The sequence below is a fragment of the Protopterus annectens genome, chromosome 8.part1, assembly GCF_019279795.1.
Source record: "Protopterus annectens isolate FY-2018-M chromosome 8.part1, PAN1.0, whole genome shotgun sequence".
NCBI lineage: Eukaryota > Metazoa > Chordata > Ceratodontiformes > Protopteridae > Protopterus > Protopterus annectens.
In genome coordinates this window covers 98525278-98539270 of record NC_056742.1, presented here as the reverse complement: position 1 = coordinate 98539270, position 13993 = coordinate 98525278, and the positions used below count along the sequence as shown (strand labels likewise).

General features: G+C 41.0%; 1 protein-coding gene across 1 annotated transcript in view; it reads right to left on the bottom strand.

Annotated features, from left to right (window-relative positions):
- Positions 1 to 13993, bottom strand: part of MVD (mevalonate diphosphate decarboxylase) — a 372131-nt gene that overhangs the window by 174621 nt on the left and 183517 nt on the right. Inside the window, exon 7 of the mRNA XM_044081710.1 lies at positions 13460 to 13678. Coding sequence (XP_043937645.1) covers positions 13460 to 13678 — 219 coding nt within the window. The remainder of the gene's footprint in view (positions 1 to 13459; positions 13679 to 13993) is intronic.

Here is a 13993-nt window from a genome sequence, read left to right as displayed (position 1 = left end):
GCGGGGTTATGGATGCGGTTATTTCCTGAGGAGAGACTGGTGGGGAAAGGGGGGGGGGCGCTAAAACTGAGTTAAGTTTTTGGCCTGGAGGTTTGCTACAGCTTCTGGCAAGTCTGACTAATAAGCACATGTGTATCAGAAGCCTGGCCCTGAAATGTACTCAGTTGTTCCTCAAAAGACAGCCATGGAAGACATCCTTTGCAAGGATGAGTAGAGTTTACTATACCACTAATGCCCTCAGAACCTGAAAATTACCCATCTTGGTCACCACTGGTAACAAGAATAAGTTTGCTTTTCCTCCCTGACACTCATTATGAGATGTCTGACCAGCAAGAAGTCATACAGAAATCTCCAGTACCATGGAAGAGAGACTGAAACAGGTCCACCACTGCATCCCCTTGCACTGCTGTGCACAGTTGAAGGGAAGGACTGCATTGTCCTGAGTAGCAACAGTGATCTCTGGAGTGCACCACTTCTGCAAGACCCTAGCCAGGCAAAACTTGAATCCAGAGCTCCAGCAGCAGAGCAGCAAATCAGCTCAGACCATCCACCAGTTTGCTCACTTCAGCAAAAATGTAAAAGGCTTTGAAAAAGATGGCCCCCTGTCTACGGCTCAATGTCAGAACAGTATCACTTATGACAAATGCTGACTGGTGCAGAAGTAATACACAATATGACCTTTCAAGAAGAACTCTCACAGTAACAGCAACATATCTGACTAGTAGAAAAAACAGCAGAAGTTGATGCCACTAATTTTCTGTGCTCCAAAAAAATTAACTTCATTGCTCTACTGTTTAAGATACTATTTTTAATCTGAGAACATCACTCAGTCAAACAGGCTCCATATACTCTCCTAAACAGGATTACAAAATGCTCACTGCAAACAAGTATTTTGGTAGGAATCTGACAACCCCAGAACATTTCTGGCAATGTCCTCTTGTGAAATTATTAGGAAAAGCACAAAAATAATAAAATATTAATCTCTAAGGTATTAACAGAGAAAAGACACAGTCTATACAAGTGAATGCAGGAGTGGCCACATAATTATTGAAGCACAGTATATAAACCTGCCATTTCAGGAAGAAAAAAAAAACAGTAGGACGTGTACTCTTTCTAACTCATCCACAATTATGGTGAGTTTTTGAATCCTTCCATTTAATACTCATAGCATATTATGACATCATTACATTTTTGTTTCCTTAACTAAGTGACTTACCAAGTAACAGAAGCAGCATAAGAAAGGACAAGGTGTAAGTACATTAACAGTAAGATTATCAATACAAGGCATGGTGCACTGGAGGTATTAAAGTACAGTTTTGTACCTACCATAAATGTAGATGTTCGAGGATTCCCTTGCTGCAGTCCTGACTATTGGGTATAGTCCGCGTCTCAGTCGGCCCGAATACCAGAGTATAAGGCTGACGTCGGTCATGGCGCCTTAGACTGACGTCAGTACGTCAGGGTACTAATGCGCATGACCGACGTCATTTCCTCAGTCTTTTCTTGCCCCAGATGTCAGAAGACCCAAAAAGACAAGTCCCAAAAACAACCTGCACCAATAAACATGTACAATATATACAGTAAAATATATACAAAAAATAAGCATGTAAAGCACCTACACAACCACCCTGAAACACAGAGGGAAGGAGGGAGGGTAAATTGGACTGCAGCAAGGGAATCCTCGAACATCTACATTTATGGTAGGTACAAAACTGTACTATGTTCTTCGTCTTCCCTTGCTGCAGTCCTGACTATTGGGTAGAATCCCAAAGCAGAGGTAAGGGAGGCTGGCAAATTATAAAGTAGCAGGAGCTGACAACATGCCTTGTAAAACAGCTGTGGCAAAACCAGCTCTAGACTTAGAGTATATAGGCAGGTGATAATGCCTAGAGAAAGTATGCACTGAACTCCAAGTAGCTGCTTCCAGAATATCCTTAGTTGCCACTCCCCTTAGAAATGCTGTTGAAGTGGCAGAAGCCCTAGTGGAATGAGGCCTAATCCCAGCTGGAACCTCTTTGCCATGATGGGAATAACAAAATGCAATGCAAAAGCCAATCCACCTAGAAATAGTTTGTTTTGACACAGGTTTGCCCTGTGAACTTAAAGCAAAAGAAACAAGTAACTGCTGAGACTGCCTAAAATCTTTAGTCCTGCTCAAATAATAACGCAATTGCCTGTGTACATCTAAAGTGTGCAAAATCTTTTCCCCTTTATTTTGAGGATCTGCAAAAAACGTAGGCAAATTAATAGTTTGGTTTAAAGCCACACTAGAAACCACCTTAGGCATAAAGGAAGGATTAGTACGTAATGATACCCTGTCCTTATGGAAAATCAAAAAGGGCTCTACTGCCATAAGGGCCTGCAATTCAGACACCCTTCTTGCAGAAGTAATAGCCAACAGAAAAGCTGTCTTCCATGACAAATATTTCAATTCAGCAGTAGCTGCCGGCTCAAAAGGTTGTAGAGTAAGTTTTTCCAACACAAAATTGAGATCCCAAGCAGGAGTAGGAGCTCTCGTGGGGGTCTTATATTCTTTGCCCCTCTAAGAAACTGCTTGAACAAAGGATGCGAAAACAAAGGTGGGTCACAATCATAGTGAGCTGAAATTGCTGCAGCATGAATCTTTATGGAAGAGAAAGACAAACCTTTGTCCAATAACTCAGTAAGATATTGAAGAGCCACACTCAAATTAGGCTCTGAAATCTCCAAATTCTTTGCTGTACACCAAAATAAAAATCTCTTCCATTTTTCTGCGTACACTCTCCTAGTACTAGGCCTTCTAGCTTCCATAATCACATTTAAAACTTGTTGAGGAAGCTGAGACCTTCCATGTTTCAACACAGAATATGCCAAGCTGTGAGATGGAGAAATTGGAGCTTGACATTGAGCAGATGACCGTCCTTCTGAGATAACAGATGAGGAATCAGAGGTAAAGGCCATGGAGGTTCCTTTACAAGACTCCTTAGAAGTGGGTACCAGTGTTGCAGAGGCCAATCTGGAGCTATCAAAATCATCCTTGGCCTGTCCTGTCTGACCTTTAGTAATACCTTTGGAAGAAGAGGTAGAGGTGGAAAAGCATAGACATGAAGGTTTTTCCAACTGAAAGACAGAGCATCCACTTTCCAAGCTGTGTGATGAAACCCCTTTGTGCAATACTTTGGCAGCTGGTGGTTTAGTGGAGAAGCGAACAGATCTATGTCTGGAGTTCCCCATGACACTGTCAATTTCTGAAATACATGAAGATCCAGTTTCCACTCGTGGGGATCCATGATTTGTCTGCTTAATACATCTGCTAGGGAGTTCTGTGCTCCTGGCAGAAACCTTGCCTGAAGAGTCAGTTGCAGGCTTAGCAGTCTCCCATAAAATCATTGCTTGCCTGCATAGAGGATAAGAATGTGTTCCCCCTTGCTTGTTGATGTACCACATGACAGTTGTGTTGTCTGTCAGAATCAACACCTGCCCTGGAAGAAGTAACTCCTTGAACGCCATCAATGCAAACTGGACTGCTAACATCTCCTTCATGTTGATATGTAGATGCTGTAGTCTGGCAGGCCACTTGTCTTGTATCCACTTTCCATTTAGATGAGCTCCCCAAGCAGTGTCCGAGGCATCTGTCGTTAAAATCTGACTCGCCTCTGGCCGGGTCACAGAGAGTCCCTTGTTTAGGTGACATTCCTGAGCCCACCACAAGAATTCCTTTTGAAGGCAAGGTATTATTTGAATGACAGTGTCCAAATCTTGGCAGTGCTGTGTCCATACATTTTTGAGATACCATTGCAGCTTCCTCATATGCAGTTTGGCATTGGGAAGCACCAGAATACAAGATGCCATGAACCCTAATGCTTGAAGGACTGTCCTTGCAGTCAGCACGGACTGATGAGATAGTTGATGGAAGTAAAGTGACAGACTCTTTTGTTTGTCCGGGGTTAAAAAGGCCATCTGGGCTGCTGTATTCAGTCTCACACCCAGAAAGCACATGTCTTGAGAGGGTACTAGACTGGACTTTATTTCGTTCACAGAATACCCTAGGCATCTTAGCACTGCTATGACATATTCCAGATGCTGTAGAAGGTGTTCTTTTCTTGAGCCAGAATCAGGCAGTCGTCCAAGTAAGGATAAATTTGAATGCCTTGAAGCCTGAAGTAAGCTATCACTGGAGCCAGAACCTTTGTGAATACTCTGGGCAGTAGATAAGCCAAAGGGCAATGCAGAGAACTGATAATGAAAATCTCCAGTTCGAAACCGCAGATACTTTCTGCAACTTAGCCTTATGGGCACATGAAGGTAAGCTTCCTTGAGATCCAAAGTTACCATCCAGTGATCCTTGCCCAGCAGAGGTAACAGTTGCTGTAACGTCAACATCTTGAACTTGGGAATGTCCAGATAAGTGTTGAGGATAGATAAATCCAAAATTGGTCTCCACGTGTTCCCCTTCTTTGGTACTAGGAACAGGCGAGAATAAAATCCGAAGCCCCTTTCTGACACAGGGACTGGCTGAATAGCCCCTATCTGGAGTAACTGAGAAACTTGCTTGAGAGCCTCTTTTCTTTGTGGAGGAGGAACATCTGGCATGCCTTTGAAAGGGGGCATTGTATGGAAATAAAATCTGTACCCGTGATGAATTATATCCAGCACCCATCTGTCTTGCAGAATATGTCCACCCCTTAGCAGGCCAATTTCTACTAAACTTCGGAGGTTGCACCTGCAAAAAATCTTTAACAGTCTGCATAGACTTAGCTTTGTCCTCCATTTTCTTTAAAACTGCTTCCACAGGCGGTCCAAACAACACATCAGACTGTAAAGGAGTATCCAAAATCCTGGTCTTAACATGCTCAGCTAAATTCTGATCCTTCAACCATGCATGTCTGCGAAGAACAGAACTAGTAGCAGCCACCCTCGAGGAGGCCTGAACAGCATCAAAACCACACTGCAAAGAATGCTTACCCACTTGTTCAGACACATGAACCAAATCCAGCAATTCTTTACACTCAATACCTTCCGCCAAAGCATCCACCTTAGATTTCAATTGTGAAAGGAGATAATTCTGATATTTCAGCATATGAAATTGACAATTCAACGCCTCATGGCTAGAGTGGAAGAAGTATATACTTTCTTACCCCACCTATCCAAAGCCCTTGCCTCTTTATCAGAGGGTACAGGATTTTTAACAACAGAAGCTTTAACACCTTTAGGCCCCTGAGAAACAGTTTCTGGGTCTGCCCTGGGACTCTTAAACAAATACTTATGAGCTTCGGGCACCCTATAATATCTATCAGGCTTAACAGGAGCAGGAGGCAAGGAATCAGGGTTCAGAGAAGCCTCTGCAAAACATCCTCCACCACATTCAACACAGGAGGAATAGCTAAGGGCCTATGCTGAGGCAAAACAAGAATTCCCTAAGCCTTTTTCTGGAGTCAGAGTAATCTTGGCCTTCCCATTTAAAGTGCTCCCTCATGGAGTGAAGAGTCTCTGAAAATGAGAAATCCTCCGGAGGGGAAGCTGAAGGAGTGGAATCATCCACATCAGAATCAGAATAAGCAGGAAACTCTTGCAAGTCTTCCACAGAAGACTCTGACGCCTGTGAACACTGTTCAAAACTATCAAACTCCTGTTCCACCCTAGGCCTCTTATCAGGTGGGGGCATAGAACCTCTAATCAGAGTAATCAAATCTTCAGCCATTTTAAGCATATGTTTCTTAGGCACAGAGCCCGAAATGCTAGGAGAAGCCCCTACAGAAGCTGAACTTGGCCTTCCTCTAAAAGAAGCTCTGGAAACAGAAGGAGAGGCCCTAACTACCTTGGGAAGAGAGGGAAGAACAGTTACCTGAGAAGCCCCTCAGCCTGGCCTACTTCCTGAGAGGGCACATCCTGTAACAGTAAAGTATCTGCCTGAGACTCCATAGAGACTCCTGGCAAAACCTCTGGCTCCCTGAGCCTTCTAAAGGACCGACGTCCGGGACTGCCGGTTCCTCACCCCTAGACTTCACTGTTTTGTCCTTGCGCTTCTTAGATGAAGCAGGCGCCGGAGCATCCGACGGCATAGTATAATTGCAACGCTTCCCAAACACTAACCTAGCACAATCAAGCCTCCTCTTAATAGTGCGCTTATTAAATCTAGCACAAGAGCGGCAACCAACAACGCGTGCTCAGGCCCTAAACAAGGTATACACAATGTATGATAATCCCTATGCGGTATCTGCTTCCCACAAGAAATACAGTTATTCACTTTTTCTGACATCCGTAATATACTGAGGCAAGAAAAAACCAAAATGTTCAACGGCGTTACTTAGCCAACTCTGTACTCGGTCTGAAACTCCGGTTTCGGAAAATCTCAGAACGCCAACCTGCACTCGCAAAATTGCTTCTGCATCGGACCATGCGGCAAAAAAGACTGAGGAAATGACGTCGGTCATGCGCATTAGTACCCTGACGTACTGACGTCAGTCTAAGGCGCCATGACCGACGTCAGCCTTATACTCTGGTATTCGGGCCGACTGAGACGCGGACTATACCCAATAGTCAGGACTGCAGCAAGGGAAGACGAAGAACATCCATTGTTTTTTGGCGATCATTTAAATTTTTATATTTACATTCATGATTTTGTAACGGAGTAAGCTACACGCTTATGAAGGACTAGGGTGTAATGTCATGACAAGAGAAAAAAAAATACACCATCACTATCCACATAATGCACTATGCAGGAGATATCGTTAGCCCTTTGCTAGTAATTATGAAGATATTAATGTACATACGGAAATACTTCACATTTCCAAAACCAAACTAATTAATGAGTTTAACAAAACATCAAATAAAACCCTAGATGATGTTGAAACACTAAACTATCACTGTTATCTTGAGAGGTGCACAGTACTATTTAGATATGCATAACGTTTTATATTCTTATAGCTATTTCAGTAAAAATTTTTTAAGGAATATTTTTTCAATATGTGAAAGCTCACATCTGGCTGAATTTAAGTGCAAGTGACACTGTATGTTAAGAATGCACATTTTCCAAGATAAGAAGAGGTGTTTGTAAAAGCAGAGAAAAGGTATTATATTAAATTTTTTCTGCATTATAATATATTAGAATACTGACGTAATGACTGTGGATGCACCATTACCATTGTAAAGACGCGTTGCTACATACATTCCTGTTTGCACCTTTTTAATAATGTTCACTGTTCAGAAGATATTTATATTTGTTTGGCTTATGCTTCCTTTTATTTTTTATTTTAAAAAATGCTCCAGAATCTAAGGATGTCTCTAGGCTGTTAGAGGAGTGACATTCCACAGCTAATAAATGGGAATGAGCTAAAGCTGGTCCCCCTGTAATGACTATGGCTTCAGACTATGTCTTTGCACCCCAAGGGATATCAAACTGCAGGAAAAGATAAGCCTGGGAACTGACAGCCATTTATACTCATGTTCCATTCTTAGTATGAATTCCTGTAGCAATCACCCACATGATGAGCACTTGTGCATGCTTTTTGCATATGGATTGTTTTTCAGAATGAAAATTAGAAATTATTGCAATTGCCAGAAGTCTTTATGGTTTACGGAGTATGTTATGACCATTATGAACCCAAATGGTACATAGGACAGATTAAAGAAAAGTTAAGGGGAGGATACAGGAATAATTTGTCAGACATACGAAATATAAAGTTTCAAAATATGACTGCATGTCCACAGAGTCCACTGTAGGTAGTTTTATGTATTTATGTCTGGTCTGTGTAAGTCGTATTAAAGGAGAATATAAAATATTTATGTTGAATCAGATGGAATTAAAACTTGTTTTGAACTATAATACCTTACGTCTTTGGAGTTTAAACACAGTAGTGAACTGGCAATGGTTGACAATGGTAGTGATCTTTAAATTATGAATGGATTAATTAATGAAACATATTAAAAAATTTAATGTTTGCAACTGAACTGGTAACACCCACCCCTAGAAGGCATTATGCTGTGGTGCTAGAGTGGATAAAGCAGTTTTTTGCTTCCTTCTGCATTTGTTAGTGTATGCCGAACAAAGGTGTGGCTGTTGTCCTTCAGAGAGTGAGAAAATTTCTTTTTTTTTTGCAACTAATCCCCCAGGATGATGGCCCCATATGCATAAATTCAATAATCCCAGTGTTACCCACGTGAGCTTGTGTATGCTCTGTATCCACTTCAGGCAAGCCTAAAGAGGGCACCCACCAATGCACATCAAACTCCTGGCTCCCCACAAGATGCTTCTGTAGTACTGCTGCCCAACCCTAAAACAGGAAAACCGGATGTTAGCCACTGGGTTATACATCATGAGTCTGGCCTTCCAGATACAGGCTCAGAGAAATACAAATCTCAGTTTGGTGCCCTGCCATGCATCAGAGGATCAGATAGCTTACAGTACTTATTTTTCCTGAAACTTTGTTATTCTGGCTCAGAAATATTTAGGTCATCATGAAACTTATTTTATTTATTTATTTATTTGCATTTGTTTACCAGAACAGTCTACTGGGCCTAGGAGTGCTCATTTTCAGTGGTGGCCCAGGGAGAAAAGCTTCACATATTACATATATATTGATGAGATAAAGTTACATAATAACTGTTAACAGATTCAAGTTACTAGTAAGCAACATTATACAAAATACAAAAATAACAATGATTTACATTCAGGTACACTATATACATGTTGATATACAATTAGAATAAGACTTTCTTTTCTTTAAATTTCCTCCTGTAGCTGAGGATGCATAAACCTGAGAGGGAGAAGAGTTAAATTAAGTGAAGACAGATATTTCAAAGTGTTAAAGTTGTTAGGAAAGGGTTCTAGTTTCTTGTAATGCTGGAAGGATTATTTGAGCAAGTACAGAGCCATAGTTTGGGGAGGTATTCTTGCACAGACTTTTTGAAAATTGTGTGGTTAGAAGTGGTTCTGATAGTGGTGGGTAAGGAATTCCACACCTTGGCTATAGCAATGGAGTAAAGAGCTGGGCCAGCTGTACAGTTGGGTAATTCTACCTTTAGAAGACATTTATTTTCTGATCTGAGGTATCTAGGGGGTTGTAGCGGGACATTAGTGAGGCTAGGTATAGGCTATCTTCTGATTTAGTTATGATTTTATGTGCAGTGGTGAGTTCTGGCTAAGTTAGGAAGTGAGGTAATTCAAGTCAATTGAGTTTTTGAAGGGGTATACAGTGATGGGAGGTATGTGCAGCATTGTTGGCAAACTTTGCTACTTTATTGCAACAAGATTCGAGTTTGCTTTTTAGAGAAAGTTGAATGCCTGTGAGCAGGGGGGCACATATAGTAGATATGGTAAAAAGAAAGGAGGATGCTAGGTTTTTTTAGCTGAGTGGTTGAGACAAGTTATGGGTCTGTAAAGCAGACGTAACTTTTGGTTGCTCTTTCTGATGTTGTTTAGGATATGAAGGTCAAAGGAGAGATTTTCATTGATAGTAACTCCAAGGAGTTTAGTGTGGGGCACTACTTTGACGACAGTGCTGTTCTGAGACCGAATAGTAAATTCTGACTTGTTTATGGGGATGGATCTTTTAGGGGTGAATACAAGGAGTTTGGTTTTGTTAGCATTTAGCGCTAGGTGATTGTTGTTCATCCATGTTTCTGTGGATGAGAAGGTGATTTGAGTTAGTTTTTGGAGTTCACTGGTGGAGTAGGCAGAGCAGATGATGGTGGAATCATCTGCGTATTGAATAAGTGAGGTCTGGGACAAAGAAGAGTGGAAGTCCTTAACAAATATGCTAAAAAGCAGGGGTCCAAGTATAGAACCTTGGGGAACTCCAGTTGATATCGGGAGATAAGGTGAGAAGTACTAGTCCCATTTTGTTGCTTGTTGTCTATTTGTAAGGTAGTTAGAGAACCAATCTATGGTAGGGGGTAAGATTTCTAGGTTAGACAGTTTAGTGAGTAGTAGGGGGTGTGATATGTTATCAAATGCCTTTGATAGTTCGAGGAATAAAGAGGACACAATTTTCCCTGTGTCTCTTGCATGGTTTACAGTGTCCCAGAATGATATAAGGGCAGTGGTGGTACTGTGTCCAGGTCTGAAACGGTGTTGGGTGGGGGACAAGATTTGACTGTCTAGGAGGTGCTTTAGGAGTTGACTGTGGACACATTTTTCTAGAATTTTGGATAGAGGGGAAAGGATTGCTATGGGTCGGAAACTGAAGAAATCTATGTTTTGGCCGCCGTTATATAATGGGAGAATATACGTTTTTTTCCAGATAGTGGGTACTTGCTGTTCTTGGAGAGATCTATCGATAAGTATGCTAACTGGATAAACTATAGATCTTGCTGACATTTGTAGGTATGTTGGGGGTAGGTTATCTGGCACATTAGTACATGGTTTTAGTGTAAGGAGTAGTTTCAAGATAGTTGAGGTAGGGAGAAGGTGAAGTTTGGCTTGGAGTTTATATTTGGTGAGTGTGCTGTGATATTTATTTGAGGGGAAATAAAATGTGAGTTGAACATTGTGGCAATTTCTGTGGGGGATTTGTCTGGGTCAGGACAGGGGTTGCTACTGGATCCTGGGTTAAGTAGGGTTGAGATTGTATTCCAGAATTTCTTAGGGTTTTGTTTATGGCATTTTTGGTTAGATAGAATTGTTTTTTGTCTTTTACTACTGCACATTGTGATTGATTACAAAGTTGTTTGAATTGTAGGAGGTTTTGGGGTCTTTCTTTTTTTGCCAAAGCTTCCAACATTTGTCTCTTTTAGACATCAGTTGTTTGTGAGATGAGTAAGCCAGGTAGCATTGTTGTTTTTAATTCTTTTTTGCCATATGGGAGCTACATTGTTTAAGATATCTAAGAGGTTGAATTAAAGAATTCAACAGCTTCATCTAGTGGGAGGACTTTGAGAATGCTCCAGTTTACTTGTGCCAGGGTGTCATTTAGAGCTGTTTGGTCAAAACTGAAGATATTTCTAGTTAGTGTGTCCTGGTGTTGGCTGGGGGCTAGGATGGATTTACGCATTATGTATGCTGGGAGGTGATCACTTATGGTTTGAGGTAGAGTCCCTGCTGAAGCTACTTTGGGTGTGAGACTAGTAGCCAGTTTATGATGGAACCACTAGGTGTTGTTTTATTGGGTTTAGTTACTTAATTGATAAGTTGGGTATAATTGAATAGATTTATATTTATTGAGGCTTGATTTTTGAGACTTCTGTACAACCTATGTTGACATCTCCAAGGATAATTGTCTCACTGGTAAAGGTTTTTGAAGTCCAGGCAAGGATTTGTTCTAGGATGGGTATATTATTGCCTGGTGGGATATAGATTCCAATAATGCAGAGCTTTAGGTTGGTATTCAGTTATAGGAAAGCTACAACAATTTCAGCAAATGTGAACTGTGAGGGTGGGGTTGGTATATGGTACTAATATGAATTTACTTGGGTAAATTAATGCAACACCTCCACCTTTTTTACAGGGTCTGTCGTATTTTAAGTAGGAGTAGCCAGGTGGTAGAATGAGTTTTTATATATGGTTTAAGCCAGGTTTCTGTGGTTGCTATTATATCTGCCTACTGTGTGAAATCCAGGCATGGAAGACTGGAATTTTATTCTGATAATTTGCAGGTTAATTGTTGCTATGGTGAGAGATTTATTGGTTTGTTGGGTTCTGGGATTTAGGGTCGGTCCGAGGTTGGGGTGGATGTCCACACATAGGGTAAGAGGTAGGTTTGTGGTTATTAGTTTTCTTTTAAGTATGGGATGTTTGTATAGAGTTGTTAGGCTAAGTTTAGTATTTGCTGCAGTTACTATTTTAAATCTGGTAGCAGAGTGGTTGTATAATGCAATAAGTCCTGCATGAATTAGGTGGTAGCTGGGTGTAGGTGAACTTATGGTTGAGGTGATAGGTAAAGGTTTTAAATTGTGGTGTATTGTGTGGATGGAAGTTAAGTGCAGAAGGGTAAGGAAAGCAAGGGAGATTAAGAGGAGCAAAAATGTTGTGTGCGGACACATCGTTTGATGAGATAATGGATGAAGTGAGATTGAAAAGTGTAGGTGGAGTGCTGATTGGAAGATAGGGAGAAGGGGAGTAGCCTGTCTAGGAATAAGGGAAATTGATCCTGGGGTGAGTGGGAATGGGGGTAGGGTAGAGGAGCAGAGTGACCCCGAGCACAGCGAGGGCGAACAGAGTAGGCAGCACCTGAAGCTAGCAAAGTGACAGCAGAAATGAGCCTGCAGAATAAAAACTATCAGTTTCAGTGTAGACACTAACCAAGTAAGTCAGGAATACAGGAAAAATAGTACAGGATGGCTTTACAATAAAAGCGAATTAAAGAAAGTACCTGCACTAGCTTTTAAAAGCAAATAAGAGTGTCGTCTCTAGTCTGTGAAAGTCTAAGGAAAAAGCTTGGTAGTAAGAAAGAGAGTTGAAGGTATCCCCTTGTTAGGGAATTATAAGCCCTGGGTCCAAATACACGTTTGAGGAACAGGGTTGCCAAACTACAAGAAGTATAGAAGGAAGTCACTGGAGGGAAGTCTGCTAGTCTGAAAGAATGGGGGGGGGGGCTATGAGAGGTGAGAGGATCATATGCAGCTGTTGCCCCTGGCTTAGTGAGTGCTAGGACGCTATATACGCACTGACAAATTAGCTGAATAAAGTACAAAGTAGCTTATAAGTGTAAAGGTTCAGGAGCACGTTCACCATGAAAGAGGCACCTACATTCACTTGTAAAGTAGTGTCCTGTCAATGTTGTAATAAAAGCCGTTGTAGCGCAATCTACTGGAATGCTGTCTAGGAGAGCCCTTTCAGTTTTGGGTGTTGGGGACAGAACAACCGATTGTGTGAGGTCACTGGTTCTTCTAAAGGGTAAAGACAAAATGGAAAAAAGGTTAGGCTCGGGGGGGGGGGGGGTTGAAGATGACCATGATGAGATGTAACACAAAGTAAAATAAACACAAAGCTTTAATTTGCATAAAAAGAAACAGATATAACAAAATCCCAGCAAAAACAAGTATATAACAACAGCAGAGCACAGGGATTACACTAACATAAGGATAATGATGTTAAACACCTCATCGAAACAGTTTCAGACCCTTCCTAGCTAAACTGGATAAAACATTTTATGCAGCTAGTAAGAACTGTAGCCATGTAGCTGAAAACAAGCACGTGTTAATGCAGGTCATATGCAAACCCCGATATCCCAGCTATCCCATTATTACTGTATGGACAGACTAAAATGCTAATGACTGATGACTTTCAGGCATATATCATGGAAATACTAATATCGGTCACTGTAGACTGCAATGGTGACTAAAAACACAGTATTGGAATCAAGGAGCCGTTACTAGGCACACAAACTAGGGAAGTGCAGTGTTAATACATCACAAAAGTACATATACTCATCTGTTAATCAAACTTCATGAAAGGTCATGCATTTTTACACAGCCATTGTGTTCTCCTAGAAAAATAAATAAAATACAGTTCAAGTTTTAAAGAAAAATTCTACTTTCTTACCTTGGTCTCTCTGTAGTAAGCATTGTACTGGTGTACCAAAGTGATAATACGTTTGGAAATGTCATTAAGGTAGAAAATTGGTGGAAATGTATCAAGACAGGTGGCATGAAATTGGTTACTGTCCTTCATTGTCAGTTCACCGAACTTTGCAAAATCTCGCTGACTGATGCAGTCAATCATTTCTTTCATTCGCTCAGGCACAATTCTTTCAGCACGATACTACAAAACAATATTAAGGGCAGTTTCAGAGTCAGATCAAGGAGGGGTGACTGTTTACATTAGAATTACATTTACAAGATGCCGACTTTCTTACACAGCATGTAAAAAAAAACGTTCATTTTTCATACTTTCTTTTTTTTACTCCATAACGTGACAATTGAAATTGTGAACTAAACTATTGAATTAAACAGACATCTTCTGGACTAGAACTACAACCCAGGAAGTGAGGATAGTGAGTTGCTACCTACATCAAATATTGGCTTTATTCCTACATCCTCCAGTTATTCTGATTCTGAAACCAGTGAATCTTTCAGT